The sequence below is a fragment of the Capsicum annuum genome, chromosome 8 (assembly GCF_002878395.1).
Source record: "Capsicum annuum cultivar UCD-10X-F1 chromosome 8, UCD10Xv1.1, whole genome shotgun sequence".
NCBI lineage: Eukaryota > Viridiplantae > Streptophyta > Magnoliopsida > Solanales > Solanaceae > Capsicum > Capsicum annuum.
This window is the reverse complement of record NC_061118.1, coordinates 168,366,228-168,384,741: the sequence shown is the minus strand read 5'-3', so window position 1 is coordinate 168,384,741 and position 18,514 is coordinate 168,366,228. Positions and strand designations below refer to the sequence as shown.

General features: G+C 39.6%; 1 protein-coding gene across 1 annotated transcript in view; it reads right to left on the bottom strand.

The window, feature by feature from the left end:
• Positions 1 to 18,514, bottom strand: part of LOC107840365 — a 29,713-nt gene that overhangs the window by 7,048 nt on the left and 4,151 nt on the right. The window contains exons 2-8 of the mRNA XM_016684200.2: positions 8,426 to 13,385; positions 8,169 to 8,357; positions 7,145 to 7,259; positions 5,450 to 6,503; positions 4,729 to 5,176; positions 3,006 to 3,059; positions 82 to 2,920 (exon numbers count right to left, since the gene is read on the bottom strand). Of these exons, the coding sequence (XP_016539686.2) occupies positions 82 to 2,920; positions 3,006 to 3,059; positions 4,729 to 5,176; positions 5,450 to 6,503; positions 7,145 to 7,259; positions 8,169 to 8,357; positions 8,426 to 13,385 (9,659 nt within the window). The remainder of the gene's footprint in view (positions 1 to 81; positions 2,921 to 3,005; positions 3,060 to 4,728; positions 5,177 to 5,449; positions 6,504 to 7,144; positions 7,260 to 8,168; positions 8,358 to 8,425; positions 13,386 to 18,514) is intronic.

Here is an 18,514-nt window from a genome sequence, read left to right as displayed (position 1 = left end):
GCCAATGAGAAGCATGCAATACCACAAGCAATGCACCGTTCTTATTTAGAGAATAAAGAACATATAAGATTTGAGACTTACGAGTAAAGGAATGATAACTAACGTCCAAGTTTGTCAGAGCGTTTAAGTAAGCTTGCTGCCAGGTCCTGCCATCTGCAATGCTCCTGGATGGATAAAATTCTTCTGAAGTCTGGAAAAAGCCATCTCTCGACAATTCAAACTTCATTATGGAGATGCAAAGCTTCATCACATCTGATGCTTTTTCCTGAACTTCACATAATAACTGTTGCCGCCTCATTAGATGATCATGGAATTCCTGAGGTATTCCTGGATTTCTTGCCAAAGTATTTCCACCAGAAGTTGAACTTGCGCCTCCACAAGCCCAGCTCATAGCTCTCTCAAGCTGTCCTTCTGCTGTGACAGAAGTTCTCTCACAAGTTTGCAGGCCCTCTAGAGCTCTAGATATTTTTGCAATCGATGATTGAAAATTTTCAAGCAATTGAGGTCTGCTGATTAGAAGAACTGGAAGGAGTCTAGCATCACTTGAAAGATACTTATGAGATATCAGCCTTCTCTTTTGCAGAATATTAGCATTTATATCATGCATCCATTCAATCTGGACAATTTCAAGGCTGGTCTTAAGAAGAGCCTCCTTCAACTCACTAACCTGCCTCTTCATGAGGGAAGCAGCTGATTTTGCTGCTCTGACAGTTTCATGTGCATTGCAGTATTCCTCAAGCATGATCTGCACATTTCTTACAGCTGCAAAGTTGTTAGTTTCTTGATCACAAGTACGATCTTTTGTTGACTCTGTCACTTGCTTCAAATATTCAGTTTCTTTTTCCAACCTTGTTATTAAAACAGGCGCAACTTTCTCTTTCAAGTACTGCTCAACATTTTCTTGAAGCTGAGATTCAAGTTTTTTCTTCACTACATTTACAAGTTGATCAAATCCCAAATTTTGATCAGCTTGTAAGGCTATATTTTGTGTGCAGGAATCAAGGAAAGAGTCCACTATATAAACCTTCCACACAAAGAAAGCATGATTGCTCCATATGCCAGGAAATTTCCAAATATATTCCGATAGCGGGCATCCTGAATTAAATAAAACTTTTAGGTGAGAAATCCTACTTGAACCAGATTCAACAGGTGCCTCGAGCAACGACAATTCTCGATCAACGGCTTCTAACTCAGCGAAGGGCTGCATTAGTGCAGCCATAAGAGCTCTGCTTCTGAAAAGATGTAGTTCCTTCTCATGTTCATGAGAGATCATAGATTGCAGATTCTGTTCCAAAGAAACAAGAGAACTTCTAATGGCAGCTTCTTTCTGTATAAGAGATGAAGTTCGGACGTCCTTCTGGTTCCAACTTTGGTGGAGCTTGTCAAGTTGGGCTCTACATGCTTCTTCTTGAGAGGCTAATTCCTCAGCCTCTTCCCAAGATAAGTGGTCTCTACCCTTCACAGCAGCTTCTTCAAGAGCCAACTGCTGCTCAGTGATGAAACCAACCTTAACAAAGTAATTCTGCTCAAGCTCAGCTAAAGAAGCTCTCTCCAATTCAACCTCAATAAGCTGCTCTAATGCTGTATCAATGGATCTCCTGATTTGCGAGAGTGATGCAAACACATCCATGACTTCTGTATTGAACAAAATCACCGATTTGATGACATCTGGTAGGACAACTTCAACCATTTGGCCAACCAAGTTTTTACAGGAAAACAAACTGGTTCTAAAAGTTGAAGTCCAATTACTATCAAATAAATATTCAGAAGTGTCAACTGTGTCGATACTCCTATAATCCATGCTGACATACTGCTGAAGCTCATCCAGAAACTTTGCTACTAGTATGCATTTCTCTACTTGCTCCTCAAACTCAGAGAAAAAAATTCCAAGATCAGAGCATAATATCATGTCCGTGTGTCCTCTCCTAGTGAAATGACTCAAATTATTAAGTATTTTATGCCTGACATCATTATATAGAGAACTAAAAGCTGCTTTCAAAACTGAGAGAACTTTTTCCTTGGTCTGTTGCAAACCACCATCTTGTGAGCCTCCATGAACTGAAGATCCTAACTGACCAGCATCCTCTTTTCTCTCAATGCCAGCAGACTCCATGTAGTTCTTGAAAGCAGACAATAGACTATTTTTAGCTCTTAATTCAGTCTCAGGCCCAATTGCGTTAACGAGCTCTGCACACTCTTCTTCCATTCTCTCTATTTCTGCTGCATACTGACCCACTTTTAAGCAAAGATCATCATATCTATTTTTAACAGAATCAAATCCATCAGAATGTGCCTTTCCAATAAGTTCAGCAGCCTGTCTTCGGCTGAGAGATAGAATGTCAGACGATAGCGTATTTATTGCAAGCTGAAGAACTTGAGCCCAACCATGGACTGGACTGGAGGTGTGGTAGTTGATTGGCAAGATCCGTTGCAAAGCCAAAGAATATGTTTGGATTGTTGATATTGCTGAAGAAAGTCCATGATCCAGCTCAGCTACTAAGTGAGAAACTTCTCTATCTATATCATTGCACTGAGCTTGGGTGGGTTCAGGGACGACTGTCAAAGGAACCCCAGCTACTAGAACAGCAGATACAAGAGATAGAGATTCTTCTTTACCAGTCAGCTTTATGGAGGCTCTAATATCTGGGATCGAACTGCTTCTTAGAGCATCAAGGGTCCTTCCATGCTGTTCAATCCAAGTTGTTGCTTCTTGAGCTTTCTCCATTACCACAGCTTGAGCTTGTGCCAGTTCTCGAGCCTGCATCTCAAGAGAAGCCCGGATGTTCTCTGAAGTAGAAGTAGCGTCAGCAACAAGTGACTTTGCAGATGTCTCACGTAGAACAAGGTTAGATCTCTCTTGGTCAGCACGACGATAAAGGCCAGAGACAACTTCGTACTGATTCATGACGTTTATAAATCTCTGCAATCAGTATAAAATCATTAACTACGTTCATTTTAACTAGGAACTAAAACTCATCACCTGCAGAAGGAAGTTGACTACATACCTCAAGACCAGATTCAACAGCTGGTAAGGTAGACAGTAGAAGATCATGATGCTCCTAGATAAAGAAAACAGAAGAAAAATCATGAATTGAAAATACTTAATTCATGTAAAACTCAACATGCAAGATCTTGCATGTATTTACAATTTGCCTTAACAATATAAAGAGAGGGCTAAAAATGATCCCCCAGTTAAAATCCATCAATTTATATCAAATGATCTACATTCTGGGTGTTCTGCCCGTCTTACTAAGATATAAAACTTAGTTTAAGTTTACCACTAAAATAACCAAGATACAGTGCAAAATGTGGAATTCTCATGTGATTCTTTTTGACGAGTTTATACCACTAGACAGGGTGTCTTAACGACTTTTTATTAGTAGAAGTAAAAAATCTTCAATAGAAAAGTACAAGCAAGGAGGCTAGGCCCTAGGACTCTACTAATTAACAAGCGTGCAAAAAATAATAATAAATTTAAACCATTGATATGATTGAACTCCAATATTCTTATCTAACAAAATTGAAGTAATATAAAAGAACCACAAAATCATCCAAAATCTCTATAGCAAGCAAAAGAGTACAAAGGTGTGAAGCTTTTTTTTTTCCTTTGATAATACATTTAGCTCATCGAATATTCAATCTGCATTTTTTATTGGTTTTGATCTTTTTACCTGGATTATGTAGTGTTGTCTTCCCAGTATGAATTACTTTCACTATCCTTATCTAATTAAAAAAAAAACACATCACTCACATCTATACTTTGTTAGTTGACCATTGTTCATTTACTTTTATCATACAACACGAATTTTGAGAAAATATAGATTATGTGAGGAAGAGAGACAAAATCATTTAATCTAACTCTAACACTCAAATTAAAGTACCTGCAGTTCCTTGATTCAAAAACTTAAAATATGGAACTCTTTTCTGATAGCGTTAAATTTTTCTTATCTCACCAATTAAAATAATATAATAAAACCACCAAAACATTGATAATTTATGTCACATGAAAATAAAAATATAAACTTCCGCTTTTTGTTTTCTTTTTCTCATGATGAATGAATTCCTGAATATTTACTCTTTAATTTATCATTGTGGCTTTCATTTGGATTATGCATAATCTCAGATCTGGAATTTTGTCATTATTCATCCATTAAAAAGAAACAGAAGAACAGCCTCTATTACATTGTACAAAATTTTCTGCACTTAGTGATATACCAAACACAAAACCTTACTGAATCTCGAAAGAGGAAAAGAACTCAAGAAAATTGCTGAAAACAACCCAGAGAGCAATGGGAAAGAAGGCGCTGTGAACAGAAAGATTTTTTCATCGAGTAGCGGCAACAAATGGGAGACACTTTGTAGGGAGAAGTGAGGGAATCAATGTACTGGGAGAAAGACGTTAAACGGGAAATAGTGGAGAACTACGGGAAGCAGTCCAGAGTTGTGCCTAAGATGAAGAATCGGGACCCAATAGATTCTCTATGTTCTTTTCCAAATGTGGTGGTACAGGATAAAAAATGACGTGGTGTTACAGGATAGAAAATGACGTGGTGGTGACAGCAAGGGCTATCCAGGATACTCTGGAATTAAAGGAGCATTGCTTTATAGCATTTATTCCAAGGAAGGAAAGACCAACTGACATCAAAGCATAGATACCTATAAGTCTGGCTGAAAGCACTTGCAAGACTATCACAACGATAACAAATGCAATTAGCTGATAGAAAGTACCTGCAGGGGAATACGAATTTCTTGCATGCGGGAGGCAAATAAACTCAAACTGACAGCGAGATCCATCCCCTTCCTCTCCTCCCCAAAAATTGCTGCATCATCATGGAAGTCTCCACGTGTCCATTCCACTAAGGGATCCCACACAAAGACCTCAAGTAACATCAAGATTATGTCCTTGTTCTTCTTCAGAACACCAAAAACAGCTTCACAATTAGCTCTGAATGTACCCTCTACACCAGTTAACCCTAGAGCTGCTTCAATTGTCTGGGTCAGGCGGAAAGGCACTATTTCTGGGATCTTTAATCTTTGCCCTTTGTCAAAGCAGACATTGTAATCGATATGCAAAATATCCCCAGAGCAAAAATCCATAAGAATATTATCCAAATGGCGATCTCCAAGGCCTAAAACGTGGCCAATGATGCTCATGGCTGCTACACTACCTGAATATCTGCAAGTAGATAAATTCAATTATTATAGAAAAGCCACCAATCCAAGAATCCGTTAACAGCCTCACTAAAAAATGGGAACTGCATTGACATGAAACACGACTCTCACAAGAAAAGAAGAGGATCCTAAACCCCTTTCCTGAGTTGAAAACTAGGATGACAACTGCTGGCAAATTTTCTTTGCAGAAAATCTTCAATAGAAAACTGAGAAACCCATATCGAATGCATTGCATTTACAGCAGACTACTGCAGGTAGATTGGGAGAAAAACATTACCTCTTTAGTTTCGAGCTGAAAGCCTTGAAACCTTCACTGGCACACCAAAGTTCCTGGTAAAGAAGTTGCTTAGGAGCTTCGTTCATGAGATCCAAAAGTACCTTTCGTTTAACTTCATGAGGCCAATCTCTTCTTGATATCACTCTTCTTATTCCTTTCTCCTTAAGTGCAGGTATGATCTTACCATAAAACATGTCCATTGGCCGAGGAACAGGTGCAGTAACTGTCTGCTTTGCATTAGTACCTAGCGCAGAAAGTTGTGCCAGCTGAACCCGACTCTGCCATGCCTTAAAGACACTGTAAATACTAACTACATTATCCACCCACTGAATGAGACCAGCTCGGCCACTAATAGGTGTGACGGAGTAGAAGCGAACACAGACAGACTGACTCTGTACTGCAGATGATGAATGCAGACAATTGTTAACTGCTTGTAGCAGCTGCATTATTCTGGCATCAAGCCGCAGATCTTCACGCCCTTTCAACAGATATGTGTACTTCTCCCCATCAGAGCCTACTATAACAATCTTTTTAGGCTTTGTTTTGGTAGATAAAATTGACACCTGTTCACAGAAAGAAGCAATTGTGACAATTCCACTGGAAGAAGTATTAAGTCCCCCTTCTGCTTCAGAAACCGTAATTTGCTTCTCAAGACCCGGCATTGGAGCATCAGATGATGACAGAAGGGCCAGCTGTGGTGCGACTTCCCCTAGTGATACTGAGGATTTCCTTTGATAAGATGCCAAGGATGCAGCAACATTATCAAATGGTCGCCAAACATCCCCAAGAGCCGCAGCAGATGCAGGGGGGTTCTTGAAAGTTGTGATAGCAGATTTTATTTGTTCCTTGTACACCTCATGGAACCAAAATTCATGGGGAGTTTCAGGTTTACGAGAAGTAGAAGCAAAACGACGCTCTAGGACAACAACAATGGGAGCCATCATGGCTGAGTACTTAGCAGCATTTATCTTGTTCTTCTCTCCATGGCTAAGAGTTGGGTTTTCTGCAATTCGTGCAGCCTCCTCTTTCAGCAAATTTATGCGCCTCATTACATCTGTAAATTATATGTCAATGTACAAAACAAGAAGAGGTAAGACAATTGCATTAATTTTACTAATTCCCTTCCAAATTGAATGCTTATTGACTTGGAACAAGTACTGCAGTAAATATAAGTATTGATTGGCTATTGTTATAATGAAGAAGTGGGGACAATGCTACTTTTTGATTTATCATGAACTAAAACAAAAGGTCCATTGCGGAAGTTAAACATCACTATTTTTCAACTTGTACACAGTATATGTAACTTAAAGTATGATTCTTGAATTATCATTCTCCGTCTTTTGGATAGTTTTATTAACATCTTAATTTTGTAAAACCAAATGTTCACCCTCAAAGTTTTCTTATGCTTTTCGTATGAGGTGAGATTTGACTTCTTTGGTACCTTTAAGGACTTAAAACAATATGAGCACCCATCCCTTCAACTTTATGTTGCATGGACTCTTCGAAAATGTCAACGAGTGAGTGTCGGATTCTCCAAAAGTAGTGTAGTTTTTGGAAAATCCGACATGGGTACAAAATTGAAAGTGAAGAGTCGGCGCAACTTAGATTTTGATAATCAGTAAAAGGCAAACCACACTTAATTGGGAACCCCAGAACCAAAAACGGCTCAGGACTAAATGAAAGAGTAACAGCTACCTGCATGAAGATCTTGAAGTGTGCTGAGCCATAATTCCTCCCAGAGGACTGTTACATTTTCAAGCTCTGTTATCATCAACTGGACATCCTGAACTAACTTAGGATACAGCTCATTCTGCAATTGATAGAAAGATCTAATTATTTTTTTGTTCTCAAAACAGATTTGAGTCAATATAACCAAATCCGGAATAATTTTATCTGCATAAAGCTAACAAACTAATGCATCATAGGTGAAAAGAAGAAGAAGAAAAAGAAGAAGAAGAAGAAGAAGAAGAAGTATCATTTTAGGCCTTTATACGATTGTGGGATAAACTATTTCAAAAAATATGTCTAAGCTAGCAAATCAGAGATAAAAATAGGAGACCAACAGAAAAAGAGAAGGCGCAAAAAAAAGGCACTCTGCAGCTAGCACAGTATTTATTTATTTTGTGTGTGAGGGGGGAATGTCATTTTGCAGAAAGTTGTACAGGTCACCTAGCTTTAATTTCAGGCATAAAACTGATCCACGAACTTTGAGAAAAAGGACATAATATACCGAAATAATTGCACTCTAACAGGCATCAAATTATCCTAATAGCTTACAAGTAAAAAGGACGTGCGCTCATAACCTACCCAAAGAATTCTTTTTGAAAGTTGGAAAGAGTAATTCCAGAAAGATATCATGGTTCAATGAGATACTTTAAAGGGTTAATAAATTCTCTACCAGAAGGAGCAGAAACTGTCAGGAATGCCCAAAAGGTAAAATGAGTTCAAATAATACCATTTGGAATTCAAATGATTACAAAGACTAAATCGACATAATGCTGGAAAATCCCTTTGAAAATTTTCCACTTAGCTACAGAAGTTTCACCACAAGAAAGTAGACAAAAAGCAGAACCATGATAGACTAAAGGGAACTATACTCAAATTAAAAAGCTACATGATGCCGTCTGACATACTTGAATTGAAAATATAATGGCATGAAAAAATTCTATATATATCATAAAGACAATTAAGCAGATTCAATGGTAAAGAAAGAGTTTACCAAACAAGCCAGTATTTTCTGAAGTTCCTCAGAAGGTTCTCTTTCGTAAGAGTTTGCATCAACTAGAGTTGGATAGACAACAGACCTAGGAGATAGCTTAGCCAGCTTTACTAGTAAGGTCTCCAATTGTTTTCTAACTGCTTGTTCCGGGTGGGAACTTAGACGAGCAAACAGCTGAGGTGTTATCTCCTACAGAAGGAAGCGATCATTAAAATATGACAAAGCAATCAAACCAAACCATAAGCAGAAGGACATGCCTGCCATGGTAGCAAAGGAACTGCCGAAAGTGCAGGTTCAAGTGTGTCTTTCAGCTCGATCCCATAGTTGAGAAGAATATGCAACACATAAAGAGTGGATCTAAGTGTATAGTTCACAGACTTATATTTTGACTTTTCACTACAGCCGTTTAAGTGGCCATCTAAAGATCTGGAAGATGCATATGAAAGAAAATTCACAAAAGCTTGAGCAGCATGGCCAAAGAGAGAGACCCTTCTACGCCGCAAAGACCACCAGATATTAACCAAATCACTAATTAAGGATATGACATTTGCTTCTTCTAGAACAACATTTGCTTTAAATAAGCAATGCTGCAACTTAGAAGTCAATGTATTGGGGAGGAATTCGCCATTATTATCTTCTGCTCCAGGGGCTCCTGCTTCAGCTTCGACAGTATCTACTACCTCCTGAAACAGAGAGCTAGCAGTGCCATCACTTTGCATGCTTTCAGGAGATTCAGCACATAAAACATCAGAACCTCCATCTTCATTCGACACTTTGCAACAATATCTGCTATCAAGAAGCTTTGAGATAATACCTTTAACTTTCAAAACTTCTTCCTCAGTTAACTTATATCTTGCTGGTTGGATTTCAGAATCAAGAACAGCAGAAAATGAGCAAGAAAAAAGGGCATCTTCACAAGGGGTACACAATGATGATTTAGCTTGGTTATAACACCAAGAAGCATATGAAATCCAAGATTTCCCTAAAGTGGGACAGAGTTGGCATGACAACTTTGTTACACTGCCCACAAGTTCCTCAATAATAGCGTTCACACTCTCCTTAGAATACAAATTATCAAGAATAGAGCTAGATTCCTCTTTGCCGGGTGAGGTGTTGAAATCACATCTTATTTTGAGGACTACATCCTTCATCCCTGAATTTGAATGATCTTCTTGCAACCAATTAGATAGTTTCAGGCATGCCTTTGCCTTGAGAACTTTATAAATGGTGTCAGACGCTACAAATGAAGATGAAATCATGGAAGGACGGATAAATGACCAAAGACTGAATAAAGCATCGTCAAATTTGTCTTGAGCATGCATCAACAGTACTCGCTCATACTCCAAACCAAGCATTATATGATCACGGGTACTTCCATCAGGGAAATTAGAAAGATGATCTTTGAGATAACTGTCAAGATGATTTGCCAAATGGAAGTTCTTTTGTTTACGAGCTAGGCTCATCAAATTCTTGCAAAGTTTGAGAGTCACAGGTGACATGGGGTAAGCTGTTTGATATATTCGTAGAACCTTTAACCATATATTGCAATCTTGACGATCTTTGATAATGGGGGACTTCATCGCTTGCATATGAGAACTTAATAGTGATGGAAAATGCTTGTCTTGGCTTACATTGAGTTTGTAACATTCTTCAAAAGCAGAGATGCAATATAACTGGTTGACATGTGATGCTGCCTCTAGAATTCCATCCAAAGGCAAGACAGACAATGGTTCCATCAGCATTCCCTTGGCCTTCTGCAATTCCTCTGGCACCTTCTCCACTCTTCCCTCAACTTGGTGAAGCATAGCTTGCAACAGCATTTGTTCACTCCTTTGCAAGGCTAACTTGGGATCCAGAGTGAGTTCGCTGCTACTTTTAGGGGTCAAATCAAGACAAGCCCATGCTGCCTGAAATTCACCCTCATCAAAGCGTGCCAACGCTTGAATGGAATTTACTTCATTGCCAGCAGTTGTTAGAGCACCGGAATAACTTTTTCCAGCATGCTTAGCACGGAGTGTTTGCAGTTCCGACAGCCAGGATTCCAAGGACTTCCAATCAGAAACTGCCGAGTAACTCTCAATAATACGTGCAATCAAAAACTGTACACCATCAGAACCCATAAAGGAGAGTGAGTCCTCAGTCTGTAAGAGATGAATAAAGTGAGCGGCAGCTTTTTCATGCTGACCTTCAGCTTGATATACAAGCCCAGTAATCCATGAAAAATGTCCAATTATTCCACTATCATCTGAACTCTGGTTTTCATCAGTAAACAAGGGAGAGAACGCTACTGTTGCCCAATTTCGAATACCAATTAATGCCTCTGGCTCATGTGTTTTACAAAAAGCCAAACATATGTGCCGTAAAACCCTCAAGATATCTGCAGCGTACCTGGCTCTGACATTGTGGATATTTTCAGTCAATTGCACTCTAGACTTATCCTTTATAGCTGAAACCACAAGGTTCCTCAGCTCCTGCAAGCGCAATGCGCAATAATATATCGTAGCATCATGACATTGGAGCGCCAATCCTGCATTCATCATGGGCTCACTTATCCGAGAAAACCACTCCTCACAAACCTTCTTATTTGCCCGAAAGAACAAGGAACTTTGCCGAGAAGCACTGGGTAAAACAGTTGACCCTTCATATGCATTGTATACATTTTTCTTAAGAGCCTCAACAAAATCAAGCAATAATCTCATAGGTAACAAATGAGCATAAGAAGATCCAATAATATTTAAATTTCCATCACTTTGATCAGCATCAAGATGCAGTACATGAGCAACATCAAGAAGCATGCGCTCCAATGCAGCAAAAGTCTGAGTTGGACCACCAAGGTTCGTTCGAAGACGAGTGGTAATACAATATCTGGCAGCTTCATGTATTGCCCACCATGCACCAGCAAGGGTGTTAACGGAGCAAATTCTCTCAAGAATATCTCCATCAACTTTGATATCCCACAACAGCCCATTTGAGCTAGAATTATACGTTTCCTCAGGTTGAATTAAAGTGACATTTTTGGTGCGCCCACAGCTACAAATGAGCCTCTGGATCCATGAAGAAAGAGGCACTTTCCATCTCTGTGCAATGTAACTAAGTATGGTAACAAGTTGCTGTGAATGAAGTTGCTGAGGCAGTTGCTTAAGTGCAAAAAGTTGCTTCCAATGCAAGTTCGACCTATTGTTAAATCTAAGAACACCTGGCCAGCATGCAGTAGCCACTCCATTGTCACGGAGACCACATGCATACACTGTAATAGGTAGCACACTTGAAAGCAACCTGACAAATGCATTCCGTATATCGTCATCTGGATCACCAAGCTTTTCAAGAACCGCCTGAGTAGTAATAATAAAGTGTGTAGGATGAATAAGCTTTGCTTGTAGAAGCTTCTGAAGGACTAATGCCACAAGAGATCTCAATTTTGGTTCTCTATCTGACGCAACATCCAGAACCGAGAACAGCAAATCCTGGACAATGTCTGCATATCCAAATGCTTCATATGGAAAATATAACGCCTTCTCATTCTCATATATGTGAACAACTTTTCCACAGAATTCATGTATCCATTGTAGTGCTTCTATTTTAACTGCTAGAGGAGAAGTGACATGAAGAGCTCTTATAAGAAGGATAGCATACATTTTCAGATGCTGTAAGACTAGCCCAGGAAGTTCAGTCCTCCCATTCTCTACCTTTTCGAGCTTCTCAGGTGTTGTTTCCTGTGAAGCTGTGGCAGTAACTTGTTTCCTTAGAGAGCATTTGCTTAAAAATTCAAGTGCAGCTAGTCTTTCTAACGTCTTGAGAACTATGACTTGCAATTCTACATGCCCTCGGACAGGTGACTCGAAAGGGTTGAAATTGCCAATAATGCTTGATATTAACTTTCCGGACATATTAACATACAGAGTATCGATTTCTGTTTGGCCAATCATGCAAGCTCCACTGCCCAAAGAAACACAACTAAGTAAGACCTCCAAATCAAACTTAATCAATGCAAATAGCTCAGATTTTGAGTAAGATTTAGGAACTTTGACATCATATGCCGGATTCTGCAGGTCTGATTTTTGTCCAAGCATGCACCTCAACAAATTCAGCTCTTCAAGCAGCACAATCACTGCTTTTTCAACAACCTCAAAGTTCCCATGTTGAAGCAAAAATATATAAGTAGCTGCTGAACTTCCAGGCACTAAGTGGTTGGGATGCAAACGCATCTGAGATATAGGCGCATCAAATTGTAAAATCTTGTGAACAGATGATGGAGAAAGGCCAAGCTTTTGCAGAGACAGCAATTGCAAATTGGTTTTAAGAACTCCATGAACCTGAAAGGAATCAAGCTTCTTCATATTCAGAGACTGGTCTTTGAATTCCATAACCAAGCTCTGAAACAAGATATCAACTGCAACAGGGTAAAATGTTGCAAACCGTTCACTCAAAATTTCAGCAAGCAAAGTCAAGCATCTCCAAGAATCGTCAATCCATTTTGACCACCCAAACTTTTTTCCTATCATAGACATGCATCCTAACAGAATGGGAACCATTTTACAAAGAGGTTCACTTATCTGCTCAAGCATATTCATCTCTAGCAAACCTGAAGCTGTGGACTGTAACACTGTAGAAAAACAAGACAATAATGCAAGTAATCTTTGGAACTGCTGGGAGCTACCAGGACTTGCATCCTGAAGCAGCACATCCATATCACCTAGAAACTTTGAGAGCAATCCCAATGGGAACTGCATATTGTTCACCCAATATTTCTGAAACTGCAGGAAACTATCCATAATAACGCGTCTATCAGATTCTGCAAGGTCCGGTATCATCGCCCACCCAAGGAGGAGATCAACAACATCAACAAAATGGGGCTGAAAGCATCTAAAAAACTTCAAGGAGATAAGTGTTAAAACAGCGAGAAGTCTGCGCAGTAAGCTCAAGGAGGTTCTTTCATCCTCAAGAAGCTCTTGGCAAGCCTTAAGAATTGGCAATGCAAACCTCTCAACTGCCGCAACATCCCCAACATTAAGAAATTCTCGCAAGCCCTCCAATGCAAGATCAGTTGTCCCATCTACAACAGTGCTAAGCAATGGCAATGCCCAACCAATGAACCGATCAACCAGACTGCCAAGAATGACATGGTTCTGCCTTCCATTTGGACCTATCGAGATTAAACATAATACAGAACACAAAGCACCATAAGCAGTAGCTGCTGCCTGACGCACGGAATATGACCTGAACAGCAATTTTTATGCCAAACAAAAATCTTCATCAGATGTTTTCACAATCAATAGTAGAAATTATTAAAAGAATTGATGCGGTAACACATAAATTTAAGCAGGCTGCCAATTTGATGGTGTGATCAAAACGCCTGTATGGCAGCTTGTGTCACAAATGATTGTGTAACATGATTCCTCACAAGCAAATAACAGTACTGTGCAAATAGTACTAAGATCCAGGAATCCGATGTAAATCCAAAAAGATAAATAACTACAATATATAAAATTTCATCCGAGACCTATCCGAAAATATGGAGAAAGGTGATTTATGTCCAACATAATACCCCAAGCTTATGGAATTACTGATTGTTGCTGTTTCTCTATGAAGAAAAATATTACTACAAAGGGGGTAGGGGGGGGGTGGTAGATAAAGCAGCTATAAAAGCTATGCTTGTAAATCGAGTAGGTGATTTTGGATTAGCTCCTGGGGTTTCGGGTTGTTTCTCTATTTCAACCAGTAGACTTTTCAACCATTTTTGCTCCAGCTAGTGCCCCCAGAAATTCTTGGATTTCTTGCAATATGATATTGACTGCCATAACTCTTATTTGTATTTTACTTTTTTATTGTTGTTGTTGGGATAGTTTGGAGAAGGGATAGTTTTAAATATCTTGGGTCGATGATTCAAAGGAAATGGAGAGATTAATGAGGATGTCACGCACCGTATTGGAGCGAGGTGGATGAAATGGAGGCTTGCCTCGGGAGTTTTGTGTGAAAGAAGGTGCCTCCCAAGCCCAAATGCAAATTCTATAGAGTGGCGGTCCGTCCAGCCATATTGTATGGAGCGGAGTATTGGCCAGTCAAGAACTCTCACATCCGAAAGTTGAAGGTGACGGAAATGAGAATGTTGCGTTGGATGTGTGAACTTACTAGGGGAGATAGGGTTAGAAATGAGATTATTCGGGCAAAGGTAGGAGTAGCCTCGGTGAAGGACAAAGCGAGGTTGAGATAGTTTGGGCATGTGATGAGGAAGGGCACAGATGCCCCAGTTTAGAGGTGCGAGAGGTTAGCTTTGGATGGTTTCAGTCGGGGTAGAGGTAGTCCGAAGAACTACTAAAGCGAGGTGATTAGACATGACATGGAGCAGTTACAACTTACTGAGGACATGACCCTAGATTGGAAAGTATGGAGAACACGAATTAGGTTAGAAGGTTAGTGCGTATGGGTGAGTCGTAGCCAGTAGTTTAGGTGTGCTTTGGGGTAGCCGTGCTAGTAGTTCTAGGACTTTGCACATAGGATGGACTCTCTAGTTAGGTGGGTTGGGGAGGTGGGTGCTTGCGGTTTGTTAGTGTATCGTACTACTTTGTGTGTGCCTTATTTCTGTTATTTCATCTTGCCTCATGTTTTATTACGATCTTATTTACTGTCTCTGTGTCTTGAGCCGGGGGTCTATCGGAAACAACCACTCTACTTCTTCGGAGGTAGTGGTATGAACTGTGTACATTTTACCCTTCCAGACCCCACTAGGTGGGAAATCACTGGGTATGTTGTTGTTGTTGATGAGAAATTTGCATGGATAGGATCGGTCGGTTTGCAATCCCTACTACATCTGTCTTTACGATATTTACTATATTTCGTACGTTTTGGATATAGCATGCCCCCTAAATTTTCACCATATGAAATCCACACTTCCACACCTGAGATTCCGTAATGAATAGATACTTCTGCAGAAGCATGATCCATTTTCTGCTTAAATACATTACGAGATGTTTTTGCCTAATTTCTGCATTCAGTTCTAGCTATTTCTGCACCTTCTAATCGACTTGAAAAACATATACAGATCCCGTCCACCCCTTATTTTCATTACTAATGGAAAATCCTTCACTATTTTACTAAAAATGGAACGAAATGATCTTGTTATGTTCCTCAGTTGAAAAGAGATGTCTTTTGCAATTTGAGAGGCACTTCGATAAATAGATTTGATCTTGACAGATTCAATTAAGGTATTAGTATTTGTTCTATTATACAACAAAGATCACATTATTCAATCTCTCACACATGCTGAAGGATGAGAGCCGGATGAGGGACTCACACCATGTGAGCTACCCTAAAAAATCCCTTTCACCATTGTTACTAGTTCGCCCTATAAAGTTCTAAGAAATTAAACCACCAAGTATCTGAGTGCAGCAAACGTCCTAGAGGTTTGTCAATAGAAGGACTGATACATGTATTGATGGAAGTCAAGTGCCTTGAAGATCATGAATCATTCTCAGTGAAGCATAGGCCATGCACACAGACAGTTGTTATTTCAGACAATATTGTGAGATATGAATTAGCAATAAATAATTGCACTACTAGGAATAATAATATATGTGAGTCGGTCTAATATATGCAGGCGATCACACGAAACATGGACAGCCTGCTTTTGCACAGCCAGTAGCAAGCCAATGTGGCAGATACTGCTAGATTTGTTTGGCATGCATGGTCACTTTCAGCAGCCAAGATGAACATCCGGCTAGGTCTTCAGAAGGAGGAAAGTAGACATGGAGCATGGGATGTAGCTCCATCGCTTCTTTCTTCTTATTTTGTTTAATCAGGTAATTTTAGGTTTCATTAAAAAAGTATCCAGGGGATGAAACTGAGCACAAAAATGTATGCTCCTGTACATTCCTTTAACTTCTATCTAAAAACTCAAGGAGCTGACAAAATCCAAAAAGTGGAGAATTATTTACATTGCAAAATGACACTTAAAAAAAAAGTTAAGCTAGCATCTTGATTCTATAACAAGTCCTGGAGTTGTACTGTATCCTATGTGATCTTGATCACAGGCTCAAACCCCGGTGAAGGAGGAGGGTTATTTTATAATCTGAACACCCAGTCAAAAACTCTCACATCCAAAAGATAAAGGTGATGGAAATTAGGATGTTGCAATGGATGTGTGGATTTACTAGGAGAGATAGGATTAGAAATGAGATATCCGAGACAAGGACAAAATGACTTCAGTGGAAGACAAGATGCGGGGAGTGAGGTTGAGATAGTTCGGGTATGCGACGATGGGAAGCACGAATACCCCAGTACGAAGGTATCAGAGGTTGGCTATACATGGATACAGGAGAAGTAGAGGTAGACCGAAGAAATATTGGATGAGGTGATTAGACAGGGCATGGCACAGTTACCACTCACCGAGGACATGGCCCTAGATAGGAAGGTGTGGAGACGCGAATCAGGGCAGAAGGATAGTAGGTGGGAGTGCATCCATGATAATAAGTAAGAGTGCTTTTTCTTGTAGTACTAGCGGTCGTAGTGCTACACTTGTAGTTTCTTATTTTTGGAGTTTTGTTTAATGTCTGTTTTTCCAGGTAATCGATTGATTGTAATATTATTTTGTAGCAGCTTGTTTTGTTACTACTTATTGTCTCTGGTACTTCTATTACAACGGTTTTTGTCTTGAGTCGGGGTCTATCGGAAACAACATCTCTACTTCACCTCTGAGGTATAGACGTATACGGACTTTGTACACTCTCTGGGTATGTTGTTGTTGTTGTTGTTTCTACTTACCAGTCATCACCTTCCGAACTTGACATTCTATGTATCTCCTTCCCTGAATTCACAGTAGCTACAGGGCTATTCACAAAATTAAGTATATCTAGAAACCTCCTCCTTCAGTGTTGTGAACTACTGATGTGCTATGGTTTCATCGCACTTTCGACGCTTAAAACTACGAAAATATATGCAGTTACTTAGCCCTTTTTTGTTAGATATGATGTGTTTTGTTTTGTGTTTTGCAGGAAACCAGGTTTTGGGAGCTAAACAGGAGAAAAGAAGTGAAAATTGAAGTTTTGGACAGTTTTGGACCATCTATGTGGGAACCTACGGCCCGTAGGTACAACTTACGTGGCGTAGGTGCCAGAATACGTGTCAGAGGATTGAGATAGAGAGATTTAGAAGCTGAAAATTTCAGCCCTGCTACTTATGACGGGCACCTACGGGCAAGTACAAGTTCCAGAAGTTTGAAGTTTCAGAGATCCTGCAGATGTTTGGGAGTCTGCCACCTACGGCCCGTAAGTGGCTCCTAGTTGGCCACCGACTCCAGTTTTCTCTTTTGTTTTGGATTGCTTTCCTAGGGTTTCCATGTATTCTATAAATACCCTTTTGACGTTTTTTTAGTTAGTTTATGCACTCTTATCATTCACAAACATATATTTTGATTTCGAGATTCAATTTTGATCTTGGGATTGTGGTCTTGGATTTTGGTTTATTATTCAATTTGAGATTTTGGATTTTCGTCATAAATTATTGTGAGGTTGAGTTAATGCTTTCAATTATGAATTCCATTGATTGTTTCACAACGATGAGCGGCTAAATCCCTGGCTGGATAACAAAGTAGGGGAAGTGCAACGTTGTTCCCAACCCATGTTCTTGCATGTGTTGTGATCATCTTCAATTTAATAGATTTTTTAGCGGTTGCAAACGTTAAGAACTTGCCTTTTATTCACTACTTGCTTCAAAAGAGAGGTAGAGAGCAGGAAAAGAGTGAAATTCGCTAAGGCGTTCACAAGACGGTTAGTGATACATAACTTATCAAATTCTGTGTGCATGTTACCTTTCTAAAAAAAAAATCTGCATGCAAGATATTGGGTTAGTTCAACGGAGCAAGATAAACCTACGGAGTTAGAAAGCCAGGGGGAACACAGTCATAGTGTTCGTTTCAAATTGTTTACATCCAAAAGCATTCGAGTTTTGTTATGTCTTACTGTTCAAAGCAAAATCCCCCCCCCCCCCTTCCATATACTTTTTGCACTGCCCAGTGATTTCAACAAGTTTGAGAGATAGTTCCACGTATTCCATGTGGGTTTGACCCCAACCTAATTGGGTTACTATATTTTGACAGTGACCGCTTTATCCTCATAAGGAGGTATAGTTTAGGCGTTCATTAACTACTTCGAATCCTCCATACCTATTCAAGCCTATTTTATTCCAATACTACATAAAGCCCATTCAAGAATAATCAACCAATGACCCCTCAATCACAAAGTAGGGAACGGGTGAACTACATGAATCCTTTGTACCCATTCAAGCTTATTATATTCCAATCCTAATTAAAGCCCATTCAAGAAAAATCAATAAATGACCCCTCAATCACAAAA